The sequence below is a fragment of the Pleurodeles waltl genome, chromosome 2_2 (genome assembly GCF_031143425.1).
Source record: "Pleurodeles waltl isolate 20211129_DDA chromosome 2_2, aPleWal1.hap1.20221129, whole genome shotgun sequence".
NCBI lineage: Eukaryota > Metazoa > Chordata > Amphibia > Caudata > Salamandridae > Pleurodeles > Pleurodeles waltl.
Genome location: NC_090439.1, coordinates 224639349 through 224662436, shown reverse-complemented (window position 1 = coordinate 224662436; position 23088 = coordinate 224639349). Strand labels below are relative to the sequence as shown.

The window sequence follows — 23088 nt, the reverse complement described above, 5'->3', positions numbered from 1 at the left end:
GGGGCTGTGCCAAAACCTTATGCCTCCCCTGGCGCAACGAGAAGAAATATTTATTTCTCCTTGTTTATACCTTTTGCTATTCGTGCTGCATTCTGCAGCATAAAAAGAGGAAAAAGCCTCCTGTCATTGTTTTGTGCTGTTGAGGGTCCCTTTCCTGCAGAAAAACAGTCCTGCCTACAATGCTAACACCCTTGCACCATAGTGCAAGGGTGCCTATGTTGGCACTAGGCTGCCAGAACCGCATCAGCGCAATGGGAAAGGACAGGAATGCATCAGATTTCTTAAATATGGCACATTCCTGCCCTTTCCCTTTGACACAGGGCAGCGCCGCAAAGTGTCTTGCTGTGCTGCCCTGCGCCAAGAAGTTATAAATATTCCCCCTGAGTTGTTTGCAATGATTTTAGATACTTGTGCAACAGACTAACGTTGAGCTACTCCATTGCACTCTATGCAACTGCACTCTGTGACTGAACCCTACAAGTCTGCACTCTCCACCACAGAACTCTACGCTACTCTGCACCACTTCACTCTGTGCCACTGCAGTTTATGCCATTGCACTTTACTCTGCACCAGCCAACACTACCCCAATGCACTCTGCACCACTACACTCTATCACTCTCCCCCACCCTGCACCATTCCACTTTACGACACTGCACTCTACGCTGTCACTTCATTCTACACCACCGTGCTCAACTGCACTCTGTGCCTCTTTGGTCTCTTCCGCACCCCACACAACTGCACTCTGCACTACTCTATGCTACTGTACTCAACACTTCTGTACTCTATCCTACATCACTCCTCTTTACTCTGTACCACTTCACTCTACTCTGAAACAATCCACTCTGCGCCACTGCACTCTGCACCACTCTCCCCCACCCTGCACCATTCCACTTTACGACAGTGCACTCTACGCTGTCACTTCACTCTACACCACCGTATTCAAAACCAATGCACTCTACGACAGAGCACTGTATGCCTATCTGCTCTGCACCACACTCTACCCCATTAAACTCTATTCTTCTGACGCTCTACTCAACTCTCTGCCTCGCCACTCTACAACACTACTCCATGACTCTCCATGCAACTCCCTCTTTCACTCCATGCCATTTTACTCCACTCTACGCCTCTCTACTCCACTTTGTGCCATTCCAGTCTACTACACTACTCCACACCACTCCACTTTGATAATCTACTCCATTGTAAGTCGCTCTACTCTACAACACTCTACTCCATTCTGTGCAACAGAATCTACGCAACTCCACTCTACACCACTCCACAACACTCTGGCTATCCAGTCTGGGAAATTCTACTCTGCTCCACCCAACTCTATGGCACTCTGCTCCATGCAGGACACCCCACAACACTCTGTGTCACTCCACTCTGCACCACTCCATGAAACTCCACTCTACACCACTCCATGACTCTCTACACCTCTCCATTACACTCCACTTTACTGCATGACGCTCTACTTTATGACCCTTCACTCAACGTCATTCTTCTTTACTCCACTAACTTTTAGCCATGCTGAACAGCAGCCAGTCTGGTGTACAAAATGGCTAAAACATATTGGCAAAGCCAAAAGCTCTTGCATAGGCCACACCAATTGGCTTTGCCAATGCTTGTATTATTGGGCATCAATCTTGTTTGCCTTCCTTTATGGAAACTGAGCATTTGTTGTGTTTAACTTTAATCTTTTGTCAAAAGCATTAATGGACTTTTGATCTTCTTTTTCAGGGAAAATTTATTGGCGGACTGTTTGCAGGGCTGTTTTGTGGTGACCTGCACCCTTTGTGCATTCATTAGTTTAGTGTGGCTGCGAGAGCAAATAGTTCATGGTGGTGCTCCACCATGGTTGGAACAGAATCAACCACAGCCTGTCAATGTTGTTGGACCGCAGAATGAGGTAAAATAATATGATGCCTATGCTTAAATATTGTTAATATCTATGGAACAAAAATGTCATCAGTGTTATACAAAAAAGAGACAAATTGTCAATTGAGGAAAATATGGTCATACCCTGTTGCCTGCCTCCTTCATATTCTTGCCTACAGGTAGCTAAAAACCAAGTTATCACTTTTTAGTTTTAGTCATTTTAAATGGAGTGCTATATAGATACAAAGCAACAAGAACCTTTTATTAGTAATGAATAAACAATCCCTATAAGCAGTCATTGTGCCATGACTACCCAGCTACGGGGGTTCTTTTATAAAACAAAGCGGTATAAGCCACATGAAGGGACAGGGGCACGCAAGGGATGGTTTGATGAGAGGTGTTCAAAGGACAAGTCCGGGTTAAGAGTAGCAGTAATGTCTGGCTCCCAGGGGGAAATTAAACAAGCCAGGTCTCTATACAAAGTAACCTTGTCTAACGCTAAAAAGCGGTGGGAGGATTCCCTGTGGCAGGAACTATTAGATGCTTCCAGAGAGAAGAATAACAAGCGTTTCTGGGAACTTCTGTCCAAAAGAGAAAATGGAGGCAGGAGCTGTCCCAGCAACCATATTCAACCAGAAAGCTGGGTAGAGCATTTTACTACTCTTTATGCCCTACCAGAAGGCCCAATGGACACTAATGTGGTCCACTCTCCAACTAAATTGTTGGAATCAAACTCCAGCATGGCCCTCCAAGTGGTGGCTCAGTGTGTCCCCGAGGGTTGCCTTATCTTTAAAATAGAAGAGACCCTTGAGGCTATAATTAGCCTAAAACCTGGCAAAGCACCTGGACCAGACAAGCTCCCTGGAGATCTTTATAGATCGGAACCATCCATTTGGTCCTGGTATATTAATGCCATCTCAAATAGCATAGCTGCAGGGGGGCTAATTCCAGATACATGGAAGGGGGCAGAGATCATACCCATTTATAAAAAAGGAAATGCTAATCTTCCAGCTAACTACAGGCCAATTAGCCTCATAGACAACCTACAAAAAATATTTGCTAAACAAATTTTGCAGAGGCTAATCAACTGGGTCGAGAAGCACCAAATCCTCTCTCATTTACAGGCAGGGTTTCGTGCAAAAACTAGCACGATAGACCAGGTCTTTCGATTAGCCATATTGCATTGGAAATACGTTCTTGTGGCCAAGCAATGCCTGTATGTGGTATTTATAGACCTGCGATCGGCTTTTGACCTGGTCCCAAGAGCCAAGCTGTGGGAAGTGCTGGGTAGATTGGGAGTCCCAGAGGATCTTTTACTCCTGTTAAAACGACTACATGAGAACACCTATGCCCAAGTGAGGTGGGGTGAACAAGGCGAACTGACAGAGCGGATCCCAATTAGACGAGGAGTTCGCCAAGGTTGTGTGCTAGCCCCCCTACTGTTTACCGTATTTATTAATGAAGTAGTAAAGACTGTGTCCATAGGCCAGAATGATGCCCCTTCCCTGAATACACAAAAAATTCCCATCTTGCTTTTCGCCGATGACTCACTTCTCATCTCTAAGACACCAATGGGGTTGCAAACCCTTGTTGACCGGTTTAGCCAATTTTGTAGTGATCATGGGTTGGAGGTTAATATTAACAAAACTAAACTGATGGTGTTATCTAAGGGACCTAGGAAAAAATGTTCCATCCATATTGAGGGAGTACTGTTGAAGGAAGTAAGCTCTATAGATTACCTGGGAGTTAGGTTAACTAACAAACTATTATGGGAAGAGCAGATTACAAAAAGTGCAGGGCTCCTACAACACAGAGCCTCATCTATATTGCGTTTTTATCAAAGCACCTCTACAAAAGTAGTTCCCCAGCAATAAAAATTTATACAGCTAAGGCTCAAAGTGCAGCCCTGTACGGAGCGGAGGTATGGGGTTACGCTAACTGTAACAAGATCAGTGTGGGGGAAAACAATTTTGCAAGGGCCTTAATTGCATGTCCACGTACCACACCCTTGCTCCCATTATTTCTAGATCTGGGGTTAAGCCGAGTAGCAGATCTAGCTACTCTAAGACCTCTCCTCTATTGGATTAGGTTGTGGACAACCCCCGAACTAGATATATACAAGGCCGCACTACTCGATCTATTGAAATGCCAAAACGCTAATACTCTTCCCTGGGTTCGCCATGTGGCCCATTGGCTCCGGCTATTGGGTCTGGGCGATTACTGGGATAATCCCCATAAATTAGAGAGACGGCACAAAAACGTTTTAAAGTTAACCTATTGGTCTTATGTTAAGGATAACTACATAACTCACAAATCCCATGGTCGCTTAACTAATTCCTTCATTGATATTAAATGGTCCCCAAAGTTTGAATCCTATTTGGATGTGATACCGGATTCGCAGGGCAAGAGCTTATATGCAAGGTTTCGCTTTGGCTCTTTGCCCTTGTTGTCACTGATTCATAGGTGGGGGCCGACTAATCTTCCCGATATATGCCCTGCCTGTGGCAGTACTTTCGAAACCATTGAGCATTTCATGTTCTTCTGCCCAGCCTATGCGATTCCACGTTTAAAATGGATTCGCAATATTTGCAGGGACATGGGATTCAAGAACTGCTCTTTGGCTCTACGGGTTCTAAAAAGCCATAATTCAACCGATGTAATTCTCTCAGTAAGCAAGTATCTAGCAACAGCTTGGCGCATACGATGCCGTCTCCAAAAAGTAATTCAAAGTCCCATCCCTTTATAGATAAGTTTTAGAGCCACATGTGCAATTCAAGTTATTGTCCTAATGTTTTTACACCAAGTTAAAGATGTGTACTTATTTATTCCTTAAGAATTATTTATTATCTTGTTTTATGTGCTTTTATGGCCATGGATCGAACAAAGTTGATGATGATGATGATGATGATGAATTATTGACCATGTGGTTTAGACAGGGCTTTGGAACAGATTTTTCTTAGATAATACGTGGGTAATCATTTTGTGGTTCTGCTACTGTATCACTAGTGTTCGCCGCAAAGAGCTATTTTTATGCACTTGTCTGGCATTAGTGCCATTTTAACATGAATCTGATAACCATTTTAGTTACTATATAAGCTTTTATTACATTGTGCTTGTGTTTTTAATGACTTGACAGTGCCTAAATTTGCCTATACGATTGTGCCGGTTGCAGGCGCCCTTACTAAAGTATGCCACTTAAACTACCAAGAAACTGTACTATTATGTAACATCAACTCAGCACTCTAAAGCTTAAATCATGGGCCTGATAGCTTGCACTTATCTTGGTGATGGTACCACCTGGGAAACTTGAATCTGAAACCATCTCATATTGTTTTAAGAGCCTTAAATATTTGTATTATTTTTAACACTATGAAGCAGATGTTCAGAAACCTTGGCATCTAAATGTTAAGTTATGTATCGGGAACAATGGTGGACTATAGTAGGCCATGGCCTATAGAAGCTATTTTTATTCTAAACTCTATTTTATGCCAGTGTGAAAGTATAATGGAACAAATGCACCTTCTTTGTATAATTTAATGTGTAACTTTTATGACCCATGGTCGAATAAAGTATATATATAAGGATATATAAGGATCATCTGCATACAGTGTTATAATGTGCTTTGTCTCTCCCACCACTATGCCCTAGTCCTGTCCCTCTCTCTGAAACCTCTCTGCTAGTGGCTCAATGGCCATGGTAAATAAAAGAAGGGATAACGGGCATCCCTGTCTGGTGCCTATATAGATTTCATAGACCTCTGAGAGTGTGTGTCCTGACTTAACCCTTGCAATTGGACTTGAATAAAGCAGTCTGACCCACTTCGACCAGGCAGTAGTTCCCAGCCCCATTCTGAGCATGGTGGCCTCATGGCACCATGTTAAAGGCCTTCTCCAAATCCACCAACACATTCATCGCAGCTGGATGAGGTAGACGATCACAGGCGTAAAGTATTGAGTAAAGTTTGCTCAGGTTATGCGAGGTACTGCAGGTGAGTATAAATCCACCCTGGTCACCATGTATCAGAGCCTGCATTCAAGGCAATAGTCTGGTGGCCAGTACTTCACTTAGTTCTTTAAAGTCAGTATTTAGCATGGAAAGGGGTCTGAAATCTACCACCATCTACTACCATTACATTTCTCAGAGGCGATTTAGTTGGAGGGATCACCAAGGCCTCTCTGGTCATAACCAGAAGAATTCCTCTCTCATAAGCCTCAGCAGACATCTTGGTCAATGTCAGTGTCAGATCTCCTAGAAACTTTGTAAAACTCCATGGTGAGGCCATCCGATCCCAGAGTCTTACCTGTCACCAAGGTCCTAATGACATTTCTGACCTCCATATGCATCACTGGGGCCCCAAGGGTCTCTCACTCTGCCACAGGGAGGTTCTGCAACGGAAGACTTCCCAAGAAGTCATCCAACATCTCTGATGTTTTTCCCTCTGGTAGGTAATATAGGGACATATAATAGTTCTTGAACACTTCATTAACGTGCATGGGCGAAAATAGCACCATCCTCTCCGCTGTCATCAGGCTAATGATTGGAGTACCTTTGGACTCTGGGCGAATCAACCATGCTGAGTGTCTTCCCACCTTCCCCTCCTCCTCGTGGACCCGGTTCACGTAAGCTTTGTAGTCGTGGCTTCAGAGGTGTTCCATAGCCACATTATACTGCCCCCTTGCTTCCAGCAATCATGGAAGTGCCCAAGGACTCCTGCCTTGCTCATTATCCCACACGTGCAAATCGGTCTCCAACCGACGAAGGTCATGTTCCAGGTCCCCCACTCCCGGATTCCCACTGTCTGGCCAGGCAATGCCTCCGTACCACTATTTTGAAAGCCTCCCATTCGCTACTCTGACTCAAAGCTGTCCCTGGGTTAAAGGTGAAGAAGTATGTAATCTTGGTTGTCAGCGCGTCTCTAAAGTCTACGTCCTCCAAAGCCACATGGTGTAAAAGTCAGATTGGTATGGGTGAGTGTGTGTCAGTTGTTTGCAACGTCAGTGCGGCCCAGATATTCTGTTTGAGTTACAGGCGCTAAGAGACTTGGTGCAGACAAATTGGTCAATCCTGGTGTGGACCTGGTAGCGGTGTGAATAAAAGGAGTCCGTATCTGTTGGGTGTTGAGTGTGCCAGGGGTCCTCCATACCCCAGTGGGCAACCCAAGCCACTAAAGCAGCAGCAACCACTATGTAGACTGCGGCTCCTTGTAGTGGGGAAAGGGATCGGTCCATGTCTGGATCAAGAACACTGTTAAAGGTCCCACCTGTATGGAATGTACCCTCAGAAAACCAGGCCAGTCGCTAAGTCACCCTTCTACCAAAATGGAGACCTTCCTTATCCATGTCCACCGAGATAGTCTCAAAGGGGACCCCCGCTCGAACCTAAAGCATCACTCCCCTCCTGAAGGCAGAGTAAGCAGTGGCATATACCTGTTTTTGCCAGTCCCTGCGGAGGCGGTCCGCCTCCGCCAGGGTGAGGTGTGACTACTGCAGCAGAGCAATGTGTACCCCCGTTGTTTCAAGTGGGTTAGTATAAGGAAATGCCTCCTTGGCATGGTTGCCCCCTGACTTTTTGCCTTATTCTGACGCCAGTTATGATTGAAAGTGTGCTGGGACCCTACTAACCAGGCCCCAGCACCAGTGTTTTCCCTAAACTGTACCTTTGCTTCCATAATTGGCACTCAGATAAGTCCCTTGTAACTGGTACCCCTGGTACCACCGGCCCTGATGCCAGGGAAGGTCTCTAAGGGCTGCAACATGTCTTATGCCACCCTGGGGACCCCTCACTCAGCACATGCACACTGCCTCATCACAGCTTGTGTGTGCTGGTGGGGAGAAAATGACTAAGTCGACATGGCACTCCCCTCAGAGTGCCTTGCCAACCCCACATTGCCTGTGGCAAACGTAAGTCACCCCTCTAGCAGGCCTTACAGCCCTAAAGCAGGGTCACTATACCACAGGTAAGGGCATATGTGCATGAGCACTATGCCCCTACAGTGTCTAAGCAAAACCTTAGACATTGTAAGTGCAGGGTAGCCATAAAGAGTATATCGTCTGGGAGTTTGTCAAACATGAACTCCACATTTCCATAATGGCTACACTGAAATCTGGGAAGTTTGGTATCAAACTTCTCAGCATAACAAATGCACACTGGTGCCAGTGTGGAATTTATTGTGAAATGCATCCAGAGGGCATCTTAGAGATGCCCCCTAAATACCAGTCCGACTCCTAGTGCTAGGCTTACCAGTTTTTGACAGCCTGCCACAACCAGACGATTTTCTGGCCACCTGGGGAGAGTGCCTTTGTCACTCTGTGACCAGGAACAAAGCCTGTACTGGGTGGAGGTGCTTCTCACCTCGGCCTTCAGGAACTGTAACACCTGGTGGTGAGTCTCATGCCTTTTGTTACAGCACCCCAGGGCATCCCAGCTAGTGGAGATGCCCACCCCTCCGGCCACTGACCCCTCTTTTGGCGGCAAGGCTGGAGGAGATAATGAGATAAACAAGGAGGAGTCACCCACCAGTCAGGGCAGCCCCAAAGGTGTCCTGAGCTGAGGTGACCCCTGCCTTTAGAAATCCTCAATCTTAGTTTTGGAGGATTCCCCCAATAGGATTAGGGAGGTGCCCCCCTCCCCACCGGGAGGAGGCACAAAGAGGGTGTAGCCACCCTCGAGGACAGTAGCTATTGGCTACTGCCCTCCCAGACCTAAACACACCCCTAAATTCAGTATTTAGGGGCACCCAAGATCCCAGGAAATCAGATTCCTGCAACCTGAAGAAACAAGAAGGACTGCTGACCTACAAGCCTGCACAGAAGGAGGAAAACGACAACTGCTTTGTCCCCAGCCCTACCAGCCTGTCTCCAACTTCGAAAACCTGCAACCAGCGACACATCTGACAGGGACCAGCGACCTCTGAAGCCTCAGAGATCTGCCCTGGACTAAAGGACCAAGGAACTCCTGTGAGCAGCTGCCCTGCTCAAAACCAGCTACTTCTTTGCAACAAAGAAGCAACTTTCAAAGACTGCACGTTTCCCGCCGGAAGTGTGAGACTTCTCACTCTGCACCCGATGCTTCCGGCTCGAGTTTCAGAGAACCAACACCTCAAGGAGGACTCCCTGGCGACTGCGAGCCCGTGAGTAACCAGAGATGACCCCCCTGAGCCCCCACAGTGACGTCTGCAGAGGGAATCCAGGGGCTTCCCCTGACCGTGACTGCCTGTAACAAGGGACCCGAAACCTGGAACTAAACCTGCACCCGCAGACCCCAGGACCTGAAGGAACCTAACCTCAGCGCAGTAGTGACCCACAGACGACCCTCTGCCTAGCCCAGGTGGTGGCTGTCCCAAGAAGCCCCCCTGTCCCCTAATAAGATTAGGGATGTGCCCCCCTCCCCACAGGGAGGAGGCACAAAGAGGGTGTAACCGCCCTCAAGGACAGTAGCTATTGGCTACTGCCCTCCCAGACCTAAACACATCCCTAAATTCAGTATTTAGGGGCACCCCAGATCCCAGGAAATCAGATTCCTGCAACCTGAAGAAACAAGGACTGCTGACCTACAAGCCTCCAGAGAAGGAGGAAAATGACAACTGCTTTGGCCCCAGCCCTACCGGCCTGTCTCCAACTTCGAAAACCTACAACTAGCGACACATCCGACAGGGACCAGCGACCTCTGCCATGGACTAAAGGACCAAGAAACTCCTGTGAACAGCGGCCCTGTTCAAAACCAGCTACTTCTTTGCAACAAAGAAGCAACTTTCAAAGACTGCATGTTTCCCGCCGGAAGCGTGAGACTTCACGCTCTGCACCCGACGCCCCCGGCTCGAGATCCAGAGAACATACACCACAGTGAAGATTCCCCGGCGACTGCAAGCCCGTGAGTAACCAGAGACGACCCCACTGAGCCCCCTTTGCGACAGTTGCAGAGAGAATCCAGAGGCTCCCCCTGACCGCGACTGCCTGTAACAAGGGACCCGAAACCTGGAACCAACACTGCACCTGCAGCCCCCAGGACCTGAAGGAACCGAACCTCAGCGCAGTAGTGACCCCCAGACGACCCTCTGCCTAGCCCAGGTGGTGGCTGTCCCAAGAAGCCCCCCTGTGCCTACCTGCACCGCTAGAATGACCCCGGGTCCCTCCATTGTTATCTACCTGAAAGCCAACGCCTGCTTTGCACACTGCACGCGGCCGAGCCTGTGCCGCAGAGGGTGTGTTTTATGCGCCTACTTGTCTTCTCCCCCCCCCCCCCCCCCCCCAGTGCTCTACAAAACCCCCCTGGCCTGCCCCCGAGGACGTAGGTACTTACCTGCTGGCAGACTGGAACCGGAGCACCCCTGTTCTCCATAGTTGCCTATGTGTTTTGGGCACCTCTTTGACCTCTGCACGTGACTGGCACTGATCTGCTGGTGTGGTAACTTTGGGGTTGCCCTGAACCCCCAACTGTGGGCTGCCTATGTCCCAGGACTGAGACTTGTAAGTGTTTTACTTACCTCCTAGTCTAACCTTTACTTAGTTCCCCCAGGAACTGTTGATTTTTGCACTGTGTCCACTTTGAAAATAGCTTATTGACATTTTTACAAAGACTGTATATGATATTGCTTTTATTCAAAGTTCCTAAAGTATCTAAGTGAAGTACCTTACATTTAAAGTGTTTACTGTAAATCTTGAACCTGTGGTTCTTAAAATAAACTAAGATAATATGTTTTTCAATATAAAAACCTATTGGCCTGGAGTAAGTCTTTGAGTGTGTGTTCCTCATTTATTGCCTGTGTGTGTACCACAAATGCTTAACACTACCCTCTGATAAGCCTACTGCTCGACCACACTACCACAAAATAGAGCATTAGAATTATCTACTTTTGCCACTATCTTACCTCTGAGGGGATCCCTTGGACTCTGTGCACGCTATTTCTTACTTTGAAATAGTATATACAGAGCCAACTTCCTACTGTATTCATACAGTTTGTATTGAAAAAATCGTTTTTCTAGCATTTCTTTTCACACACAAATTTAGCATTACCGCTGTAGGCTTGAAAAAACAGGGCTGTGCTATAAAAAGGTAGTCTGGTCCTGCATGCTTACAACCAGACACTCCCACATATATGGCAAAAGATGGAATAACAACTCCCAGTAATACAGTGGATAACATGTACTAAATTGATGTACCCTGGTTACATCAACACAAAATACTTAAACAGTTCTTGCGTATTGCATCACAGCCTAGTCATAGGTACTTTTTGACTAGAAACTCTGCCTCTGATTTTCTGTTCTTAGTCAGGGCTTCCTTTTGCAAGTATGATCTACTTAGTTACGTGCGCTAAGGGGCATTAGGCAACTTTGTTTTCATTTTCTTTCATATTTAAAGGCATAACTAGTCATACATAAAAGACAAAGTGCAGAGATTTTTTAATGAAAGAATGTACAGCTGAGCTTGTGTATTGATGAACAGCAGACACAAATGCTTGCCTTCTTGAAATAGTGCCAAAAATTAATCTTTAATTACATGGCCTAACGTTTTATGTTGTTTTATAGTGCTGATACCTAACCTAGTGGTAGTCAAGATTATGCAAAGTGTAACAGAAGAGCTTACAGTGCTAACAGAAGAAACAATCTGGTTTCACAATTATTTAAGTTAAATAAACCAGTCTTGTAATTAAGGTAATATATATTTTGACAGGCTCAGGTTGCCGCAAACGAGGGAGCAGAAAATGCTGTTCAGAACCAACCAGCAAACCCACCAGCTGAGAATGCAGTTGTAGGTGAAAACCCAGACATTCCAGAAGAACAAGCTGAAGAGGAGGACGAAGACAATGAAGATGAAGAGGATGCTGTGGTTGAAGATGCTGCTGATGCAAACAATGGCGCTCAGGGTAATGTGTACAAAAGAGATGGCATTTATATATTTTTCCAACTGTGACCCCTTTAATTGTCACGTCTTCTGTCAGTCTGCATTAATTGGTATTTTCATTTCACTTGGATGTTTAACTTGTCATTGGCATGTGCCCTACTGGTGTGTAACGTTGGTAGTAAGATATCTGTAGAATGGCTCACTTTCTAATTATAAGGCCCATCTGCAACCTGTTTCTTGACATTTATTTCCGCATGATACATTGGTACCACCAAAAACCTAATGCTTTATTCTGGTCTCTCTTCTAAATCTCGACTATTGTGATGTGGAGCTTTGATTCTGTAGTAAAAAGTAAATGGTCAAAATAATCAACGTCTTTTTGATGACCAGACCCTCACCTCTTAAGGTACTTTTTGCAGGACATTCCTGTTATTTTTCCAAATATAGCAAACCACAACATGCTTATTCCTTTATGCATTTAGCTCTTCATTCGTCAACACACACACACACACTACCTCGAACTTGGTAAACATTAAAGAGGAATGTAGTTATCCTTGACCAGTGTTTCATCTCGTAGAGGTAGAGCTCACATGTTATGGAGGAGTCTGTGCACTTCTTTCTAAAGTTTCAACCTCAGCCAAATCTAATTGACACAACAGGATTTCTCGCTGATAAGAGCACATGGATGGTGTACAGTTTGAAATACTATATAGAAAAATATCTCCATAAGCAGAAATGTACTTGAGGGGAATGACTATGATAAGGGCTCAATCTAAATAATAGCTGTATCCCAAAAACACATTTTCTGTCTTCATCTGTGTGGGGGAGGTGGATAAACCCCTTGCTTTCCAAACAAATTAAGCAACCTTACCCTAGATTTAAGCTAATTGTGGCTAGAACTCCCTATACATTGTTACCAGTAGAGCTACCGTTTGCCCACTTGCTGTATCCATGTCCTCTGAGCAACTTTGTGAAGATTAATGACATAGCTTATTTTACATTCTTTTTCATTCTCACTACAGAAAACATTCTTCTGCATCAAATGAGCACCATTGGTATTCAAGTGTTTTTTTTTTTTTTTTTTTTTTTTTTTTTAGTTGCTGCACATTTTTTAAAGGGTAGAAATTCACATCTTTGACACTAGAAAGCCGTTATGTAACTGTGACCTCTCAGGTCAGGTCGACATGTTTTAGACCACTCTTGTCCAAAAGGGTCATTGGCTTCTTCAGGACCAAAGAATCAGCGGATCCCAAAGTGCCCAGTTATGGGTTTTACCTTCTTGGACTTGTCAATTTAGTGCAATGACTTTGCAAGCTCCATACTTGTGGTGCCCAACTGCTCCTTACTAAGAGAATCACCTACTCCTTCTATTTTTTACAGAGTCACATCTGTTATGTTTTACATCGTGGTGTTTACGTCCCTGAATTCACTCGAGCACCACACACTCCTGCTTGAGTAAATTCAGGGATGGAAACACAATAATCCGCTTTGGGATCCGCTGATTATTTGGTCCTGAAGAAAGCCAGTGACCCTTTTGGGCAAAAGTGTGCTGAAATATGTCGACCTGACCTGACCTGACCTGATATGTGTGAAGGACACGTAATTCATACCGATCACATTATATCCGTTTTTAAACATACCCTATCCCAGCCATATAACGTTGGATTGTAGGGGGGTGTAGCTAGCCTGCCGGCAAGATGGCCGGCACCTCGCCAGGCTCTGCTAGGCTTGGGGCCTCATACTCCTATTTACCCTGTCAGGGTGGTGAACTTTAAGCCTTTCTGGCCGGGCGGCACTGCGGAAGTGCAGGTGCTGCCGGCTGCTGCGGTGGAGACACGGCCCGGGCCTCCGGCGCGCAAACATTGGCGGCGGAGGTGGAGGGCCTGGCCTTGGCTGGATCGGACGATTGGAGGCACACTGCCGCGAGCTTTCCTGGCTGGTTTGATCGGCCGGGTGGAGCGCGCGGTATCGCCTGGTGTGGTGTTGCTGCTGGCTGGCGGCAGGGAGTCTTGCGCGGGAGGTCGGATCGGACCGCGGCTCCCCGCGACCCCTTGTGATGTGCGGCCTGGTGGCTCCCGGGGCTCAGGCTGGTTAGCCCGCGGCTTTGACGTGAAGTCTTTAAAGTTGCTTCTTTGTTGCAGAAAGTTGCAGATTGTTGAACAGGGCCGCTGTTCTCTGGAGTTTCTTGGTCCTTGGTTGCAGGGCAGTCCTCTGAGGCTTCAGAGGTCGCTGGTCCCTGTTGGATGTGTCACTGTTGCAGTTTTCTTCGAAGTTGGGAGACAGGCCGGTAGGGCTGGGGCCAAAGCAGTTGTCGTCTCTGTCTTAACTGCAGGGCTTCAGGTCAGCAGTCCTTCTTGTTAAGGTTGCAGGAATCTAGTTTCTTAGGTTCTGGGGGCCCCTAAATACTGAATTTAGGGGTGTGTTTAGGTCTGGGAGGGTAGTAGCCAATGGCTACTGTCCTTGAGGGTGGCTACACCCTGTTTGTGCCTTCTCCCTGTGGGGAGGGGGCACATCCCTAATCCTATTGGGGGAATCCTCCATCCACAAGATGGAGGATTTCTAAAAGTAAGAGTCGCCTCAGCTCAGGACACCTTAGGGGCTGTCCTGACTGGTGGGTGACTCCTCCTTGTTTTCCTAATTATCTTCTCCAGCCTTGTCGCCAAAAGTGGGGGCAGTGGCCGGAGGGGCAGGAATCTCCACTAGCTGGGATGCCCTGTTGCGCTGTAACAAAGGGGGTGAGCCTTTGAGGCTCACCGTCAGGTGTTACAGTTCCTGCAGGGGGAGGTGAGAAGCACCTCCACACAATACAGGCTTTGTTCCTGGCCACAGAGTGACAAAGGCACTCTCCCCATGTGGCCAGCAACATGTCTGGTGTGTGGCAGGCTGGCAAAAACTAGTCCGCCTACACTGGAAGTCGGGTATGTTTTCAGGGGGTATCTCTAAGATGCCTTCTGGGTGTATTTTACATTAAATTGCACACTGCCATCAGTGTGCATTTATTATGCTGAAAAGTTTGATATCAAACTTCCCAGTTTTCAGTGTAGCCATTATGGTGCTGTGGAGTTCGGGTTTGACAGACTTCCAGACCATATACTCTTATGGCTACCCTGCACTTACAATGTCTAAGGTTTGGCTTAGAACACTGTAGGGGCATAGTGCTCATGCACTTATGCCCTCACCTGTGGTATAGTGCACCCTGCCTTAGGTCTGTAAGGCCTGCTAGAGGTGTGACTTACCTATGCCACAGGCAGTGTGAGGTTGGCATGGCACTCTGAGGGGAGTGCCATGTCGAATTAGTCATTTTCTCCCCACCAGCACACACAAGCTGTGAGGCAGTGTGCATGTGCTGAGTGAGGGGCCCAAGGGTGGCATAAGACATGCTGCAGCCCCTAGAGCCCTTCCTTGGCATCAGGGCCCTTGGTACCAGGGGTACCAGTTACAAGAGACTTACCTGAGTGCCAGTGTTGTGCCAATTGTGGAGACAAAGGTACAGTTTAGGGAAAGAACACTGGTGCTGGGGCCTGGTTAGCAGGGTCCCAGCACACTTTCAAATCATAACTTAGCATCAGCAAAGGCAAAACGTCAGGGGGTAATCATGCCAAGGAGGCATTTCCTTACAACCTAGAACTATAAGCTGTATTTCTTGCTCTAAAGGCGTTTCAACCTCTTCTCAAACAGAAGACTGTTCTCATAAAAACAGACAACATGACAACCATGTATTACCTCGCCAAACAGGGCGGGACACACACATCTCAACTGTCCCTGCTAGCCCAAACGATATGGAAATGGGCAATTCATAATCACATTAATCTATTAGTACAATACATTCCAGGGATAGACAATCAGCTGGCAGATCTCCTAAGCAAAAATCACCCACAAACACACGAATGGTAGATTCACTCCCAAGTACTTCAAAGGTACTTTCAGAAGTGGGGAACACCAGAGAGATCTATTCGCAACAAGCGAAAACAAAAAATGTCTAAACTTCGCATCCAGAAACCCACATCCTCTATCCAAGGGCAATGCTCTGTGGATCAATTGGTCAGGGATATTTGCTTACACTTTCCCTCTCTCCCACTCCTTCCTTTTCTAGTCAGCAAACTACGTCAAACATCACTCACCATGATTCTAATAGCACAAACATGGGCACGTCAGCATTGGTAAACAACATTCCTAGATCTGTCTGTAGTACCCCATTCCAAACTCCCAAACAGACCGGATTTGTTTACCCAGAACAGAGGTCAAATCAGGCATCCAAATCCCAATGCTCTCAATCTAGCGATTTGGCTCCTGAAGTCATATAATTGGTTACCTAAAACTTCCACCGGAATGTATGGAAGTAATTAAAAAAGCATGTAAACCTACTACTAGACAATGCTACGCTAACAAGTGGAAAAGATTTGCATACTACTGTCAATTTAAAAACACTGACCCACTTACAGCATCCATACAAGATATTGTATGCTATTTACTTCATTTACAAAAATCACATTTGGCTTTTTCATCCATCAAAATACACCTCACTGCAATATCTGCATACTTACAGAATATTCAACATACTTCTCTATTGAGAGTTCCTGTTATTAAAGCCTTCATGGAAGGATTAAAAAACATTATTCTACCTAGAACACCACCTGTTCCATCATGGAATTTAAATATCGTACTTACCAGACTCATGGGATCACCTTTTGAACCCATGCACTCTTGTCAAATTCAATATTCAACATGGAAGGTCGCTTTCCTTGTAGCTATTACTTCTTTAAGAAGAGTTGGTGAAATGCAAGCCTTCACTTTGAAGAACCTTTTTCCAAGTGCACAAACATAAAGTTGTACTTGGAACAAATTCAAAATTCCTACCAAAAATAGTATCTCCTTTTCACATCCACCAAACAGTGGAATTGCCAGTCTTCTTTCCGCAGCCAGACTCAGTTGCAAAATGAGCTCTTCATACCCTAGATCTCAAAAGAGCTCTTATGTACTACATAGACAGAACCAATGATTTTAGAAAAACAAAACTTTTTGTTGCTTTCCAACAACCACCTAAAAGCAATCCTATATTAAACGAGGCTTAGCAAGATTGTTAAATACATACAAACATGCTACATCAAAGCAAAAAGACAACTTTTGATCACTCTTAGAGCACATTCTACAAGGAACAAAGGTGCGTCAATGGCATTTTTAGGAAACATACCAATGGCTGACATATGTAAAGCTGCCACATGGTCTACTCCTTATACATTTACAAAACACTATTGTGTTGATGTTTTCTCACAGCAACAGGCCACTTTAGGCCAAGCTGTCTGAAGAACATCATTTCAAACAACTTCAACTCTTACAGGCTAGCCACCACTATTTTCTTTTGGAGGACTAACTGCTTTGTTGTCTATGCATAGCATGTGTATCTGCAGCTACACATGCCAGTGAACGGAAAATGTCACTTACTCAGTGTACATCTGTTTGTGGCAAGTAGTGCTGCAGATTCACATGCACCCTCCCTCCTCCCTAGAAGCCTGTAGTCATTAAGTTTAACATTTGTACATATGTAAATACATTTACACCTGCATGGACATCTCTTTATATTCTTATACTCTATCACTCCTTCCTTCACCCTTTGCGGGAAAACAATCTTAACAATGGAGTCGATGCCCATGTGCACTGTAACTGAGATGAGGAGTCACTTGATCCTGTGACTCTGAAATGACTTCTTTGAAGAAAAACAACTTGTAACACTCCCAGCCCAACACTAGATGTCGGAAGAGCTATGCATAGCATGTGAATCTGCAGCACTACATGCCACGAACAGATGTACACTGGGTAAGTGTCATTTTCCATATATTCATAAACAATGCAAAGCAAATAATTAGTAAACATTAATCACCATGGGGCACAGTTGCTCCTTCATCTATTTTCAGTAGCTTCAAGCCGTAGACCACTAAGATTGGCTGCAAGGAGAAAGAGATCTACCCTCATGGGAGGTCCGGCATTGACGTCGCAATCCTGATTGACGTCTCTGACTCTCCCCACTGTCAATCCTGGGTCTCTTATATACCTTAAACAAACTAGAGAGGTGATTTCTAGAAGAAAAAAAACTCACTCCTTGTTATTTAGAAATGTGGGCTACTTAAGGTTAGTTTTGAAAGGAACACATCGGAATTGGCCAAGATCCCACGGTGCCCTCTCTCAAAACAAAAACGTTCCCTGCCGTACCATAAACATCATCCTAGTACATTCTTATCAGCCTAAGCCCTTGGTGAGAAAAGACACGCAGAATCAAAACATGAGCAAAAAGCACATTGCATAATGTGGACATATGAAAAATACTTGCAGCCTCTGCATTTCTAACATCTGCACCTCTAACGTGGCAGTGGGTAATGCTAAAATAAAATCACTAGGCAAAAATGAAGTTGGTGATCACTAACGTAGCCGTGTGCTGCTAGGCTGAGTGCAACATGGAGTCAGTGGTCAAAACATAAATATCATTACAATGGCACACTGCCTGTGTGCCCTGTCCACTACACACTGCATGCATCATAGGTAAAACACCCCTCTTGCAGGCCTTCCAGCCCCAAGGCAAGGAGCACTACACTATATGTGAGGACGTAGCTGCATGAGCAGTATGCCCCCACTGTGTCCTTCCCAAACCTGGGACGTGGTGAATGAACATAGCTGCCGTTTTAAGTGTATGTGCTGAACACTGGTCGACACGAGGTTCACAGATCTATCATGGTGTAGGAAAATGGCTCCCTGTTGCAGTTACCCCCCACTTTTTGCCTGATATTGATGCTGACTTGACTGAAAAGTGTGCTGGGAACCTGCTAACCAGACCCCAGCACCAGTGTTCTTTCACTAAAACTGTACCATTGTTTCCACAATTGGCATACCTCTGGCACACAGATAAGTCCCTTGTAAAAGGTACCAGTGGTACCAAGGGCCCTGTGACCAGGGAATGTCTCTAAGGGCTGCAGCATGTGTTGTTCCACCATTAGGGACCCCTCACCTAACACATGCACACGGCCATTGCAGATTGTGTGTGTTGGTGGGGAGAAAAAGGCAAAGTCGACATGGCATCCCCCTCAGGATGCCATGGACACAAAATACTGCTTGTGGCATAGGTAAGTCACCCCTCTAGCAGGCCGTACAGCCCTAAGGCAGGGTGCACTATACCACAGGTGAGGGCATAGTTGCATGAGCAATATGCCCCTACAGTGTCTAAGTCTATTCTTAGACATTGTAAGTACAGTGTGGCAATATTAAGTATATGGTCTGGGAGTTTGTCAAAAACGAACTCCACAGCTCCATAATGGCTACACTGAATACTGGGAAGTTTGGTATCAAACTTCTCTGAATAATAAACCCATACTGATGCCAGTGTTGGATGTATTAAAAAATGCACACAGAGACAATTGCCGCTGAGCAGTTGCTTGGACATCAAACGGACTCTTCAAACCCCCAGAGGACCTCCACGCTTCAGAAATCACCCATGATCACCCTCCATTGTGAAGGCATCACTCTGCAACCCCAAGGAACCAAAGAGCCAGTGGTGTCCACTTCACTGACCGGCTGCTGACCAATGAAGCAGAAGCCGCAGCCTGACTAAACTTCACTTGTCTACCAGTGTGTCAAGTTTGGTGGCACTGCAGCCTTCAGTGGCCAGACATGCAATAGCCCCAGGTACTGGTCACCGGGCATCAGACACCCAGAAGGACTTTCCATTCTGGACTGAACAAGAACCAGGAGGAAGCCCCAGTCAAGGGACTTAAGGAACCAGTCCGACCTCCTGCCAGGGTGCCCCTGCTGACTTGGAAGCAACCCTCAAAGTGGCCTACCTCTGCTTTCAAGGGCACCTTTGCGCACAGCTCCTGGTTCACCGATTCGCTCTGCACCTGGCGGCTGACCTGTGCCCTGCACCGTTGATCCAGCTGTGCCCTAGGGGTCCCGCGCCCCTTGCAACCTCGACACCCCAAGGGGAACCACAGGACGTACCTTTAAGTCCGCCTGTGCAGTGCTTTTCCAAGTGGTTCCCTGCAGTGGTCTAGCACCAGCTCCATCTACATTCTGCAGCTGCTCCTGCTGGAACCAGAAGTCACCCGAACTTCTCCAGCTGATCCATGGTACACATCGATGACCTCGACATACCTGCAAAAAGACTTTGGTAAACGCATTGCCTGTTTTACTGTGAATTTTTAAAGTGTTTCTGTATTGATTCCTTTGATGCGTAATTAAGCAGAAAAAGACTAACTTTATTAAAACTTTAAAAATTCTTAACTTAATCCATTTTGATGATCTTGGTCTTAAACATTTTATAAAAATCTGAAATATTTTTGTACATTGGTCTTGAGTTATTCCTCTGAGTGTGTGCCTTGATTTATTGATACCGTGAGTATAACAAATGCTTTACACTTCTCCAAGATTAGCCTAACTGCTCGACCATCTACCATAAAAATTGGAGAATTAGTTGGTCTAGTTTTTACCTCTGTAAACCAACATGTGGTTGCCTGGACCCCTTGCACAGTGTTCCTAGCTTGTCATACTACATAGAGGGCCAGCTGTAGGAAGTTGGCTCTGTATATACTATTTCAAAGTTTGAAATAGTGTGCACAGAGTCCAAGGGTTCCCCTTAGAGGTAAGATAGTGGCAAAAGTAGATAATTCGAATGCTCTATTTTGTGGTAGTGTGGTCGAGCAGTAGGCTTATCAGAGGGTAGTGTTAAGCATTTGTTGTACACACACAGGTAATAAACGAGGAACACACACTTAAAGACTTAATCGAGCCAATAGGTTTTTATATCGAAAAATATATGTTCGATGGCATATGTTGCTGCAGATACACATGTTTCGCACAGTCCGCTGCCTGGTGTTGGGCTCGGAGTATTACAAGTTGTTTTTCTTCGAAGAAGTCTTTTTTGGTCACGGGACTGAAGGACTCCTCCCTCTTCGGCTCCATTGCGCATGGGTGTCGACTCCATCTTAGATTGTTTTTTTCCGCTGTCGGGTTCGGACGTATTCCTTTTCGCTCCGTGTTTCGGTTCGGAAAGTTAGTCAGAATCTCGGAAGAAAGCGTCGGTATTGTTCTGTTCGGTATCGGGATAGTTAGGTACATCGACACCGATCATCGGAAGACTTTGGGGTAGCTTCGATCCCCCATCGGGGCCTGGTCGGCCCGACCGCGTGCGACATCGAAGCCGATGGAACGGACCCCGTTTCGTTTCTGCCCAAAATGTCACAGTAAGTATCCTTATACAGATCAGCACTTGGTCTGTAACTTGTGCTTGTCCCCCGAGCACAAGGAGGATACCTGTGAGGCCTGTCGAGCCTTCCGGTCCAGAAAAACACTCCGGGACCGAAGAGCCAGGCGTCTACAAATGGCGTCCACGCCGACAAAACAACGTTTCGACGACGAAGAGGAAACATTCTCGGTTCCGGAATCAGAATCCGGAGACTCCGACGTCGAACAACAGCAACAAACAGTGAGTAAGACGTCGAAAATTAAAACCATCGAGAAGACAAAAGCCCAGGGGACGCCACTGCCAACAGGCCATGGCTCGACCCATAAAACCGGCGACCCGTCGAAGGCGCCGAAAAAGGGCACGCCCATAGCGAAGACACCCGACTCCGGTCGAGGGACCGCCATGGAGCAACCTCGGAGCCGAGATAGCGGCTCCGAGAGGCAAAAACAAGATGCCGGCACCGAAAAACATCGGCACCGAGACACACTGCCGAAAGCCACAAAAATTCTGTCGGTGCCGAAGCCGAAAAAAGATTCTCTCTCGGCGCCGAAAAGTTCCACACCTCCATCCTACACAGAGGAACAAGGAATAAGTGGCCAGATGCACAGATTTGGACAAGAGCTCCAAAGTGTAGAATCAGACTACACACAAAAGAGACTGTACATCCAGCAAGACACAGGGAAGATATCAACCCTTCCCCCAATAATGAGAAAAAGAAGTGTAAGGAAATGCCTCCTTGGCATGGTTGCCCCCTGACTTTTTGCCTTTGCTGATGCTATGTTTACAATTGAAAGTGTGCTAAGGCCTGCTAACCAGGCCCCAGCACCAGTGTTCTTTCCCTAACCTGTACTTTTGTATCCACAATTGGCAGACCCTGGCATCCAGATAAGTCCCTTGTAACTGGTACTTCTAGTACCAAGGGCCCTGATGCCAAGGAAGGTCTCTAAGGGCTGCAGCATGTCTTATGCCACCCTGGAGACCTCTCACTCAGCACAGACACACTGCTTACCAGCTTGTGTGTGCTAGTGAGAACAAAACGAGTAAGTCGACATGGCACTCCCCTCAGGGTGCCATGCCAGCCTCTCACTGCCTATGCAGTATAGGTAAGACACCCCTCTAGCAGGCCTTACAGCCCTAAGGCAGGGTGCACTATACCATAGGTGAGGGTACCAGTGCATGAGCATGGTACCCCTACAGTGTCTAAACAAAACCTTAGACATTGTAAGTGCAGGGTAGCCATAAGAGTATATGGTCTGGGAGTCTGTCAAACACGAACTCCACAGCACCATAATGGCTACACTGAAAACTGGGAAGTTTGGTATCAAACTTCTCAGCACAATAAATGCACACTGATGCCAATGTACATTTTATTGCAAAATACACCCCAGAGGGCACCTTAGAGGTGCCCCCTGAAACTTAACCGACTGTCTGTGTAGGCTGACTAGTTCCAGCAGCCTGCCACACTAGAGACATGTTGCTGGCCCCATGGGGAGAGTGCCTTTGTCACTCTGAGGCCAGTAACAAAGCCTGCACTGGGTGGAGATGCTAACACCTCCCCCAGGCAGGAGCTGTAACACCTGGCGGTGAGCCTCAAACGCTCACCACTTTGTCACAGCCCAGCAGGGCACTCCAGCTTAGTGGAGTTGCCCGCCCCCTCCGGCCACGGCCCCCACTTTTGGCGGCAAGGCTGGAGGGAACAAAGAAAGCAACAAGGAGGAGTCACTGACCAGTCAGGACAGCCCCTAAGGTGTCCTGAGCTGAGGTGACTCTAACTTTTAGAAATCCTCCATCTTGCAGATGGAGGATTCCCCCAATAGGGTTAGGATTGTGACCCCCTCCCCTTGGGAGGAGGCACAAAGAGGGTGTACCCACCCTCAGGGCTAGTAGCCATTGGCTACTAACCCCCCAGACCTAAACACGCCCTTAAATTTAGTATTTAAGGGCTACCCTGAACCCTAGAAAATTAGATTCCTGCAAACTACAAGAAGAAGGACTGCCTAGCTGAAAACCCCTGCAGAGGAAGACCAGAAGACAACTGCCTTGGCTCCAGAAACTCACCGGCCTGTCTCCTGCCTTCCAAAGAACTCTGCTCCAGCGACGCCTTCCAAGGGACCAGCGACCTCTGAATCCTCTGAGGACTGCCCTGCTTC

General features: G+C 46.6%; 1 protein-coding gene across 1 annotated transcript in view; it reads left to right on the top strand.

Annotated features, from left to right (window-relative positions):
* MARCHF6 (membrane associated ring-CH-type finger 6) overlaps positions 1–23088 on the top strand; it is a 1058737-nt gene that overhangs the window by 138901 nt on the left and 896748 nt on the right. The window contains exons 6-7 of the mRNA XM_069219690.1: positions 1735–1903; positions 11542–11734. Of these exons, the coding sequence (XP_069075791.1) occupies positions 1735–1903; positions 11542–11734 (362 nt within the window). The remainder of the gene's footprint in view (positions 1–1734; positions 1904–11541; positions 11735–23088) is intronic.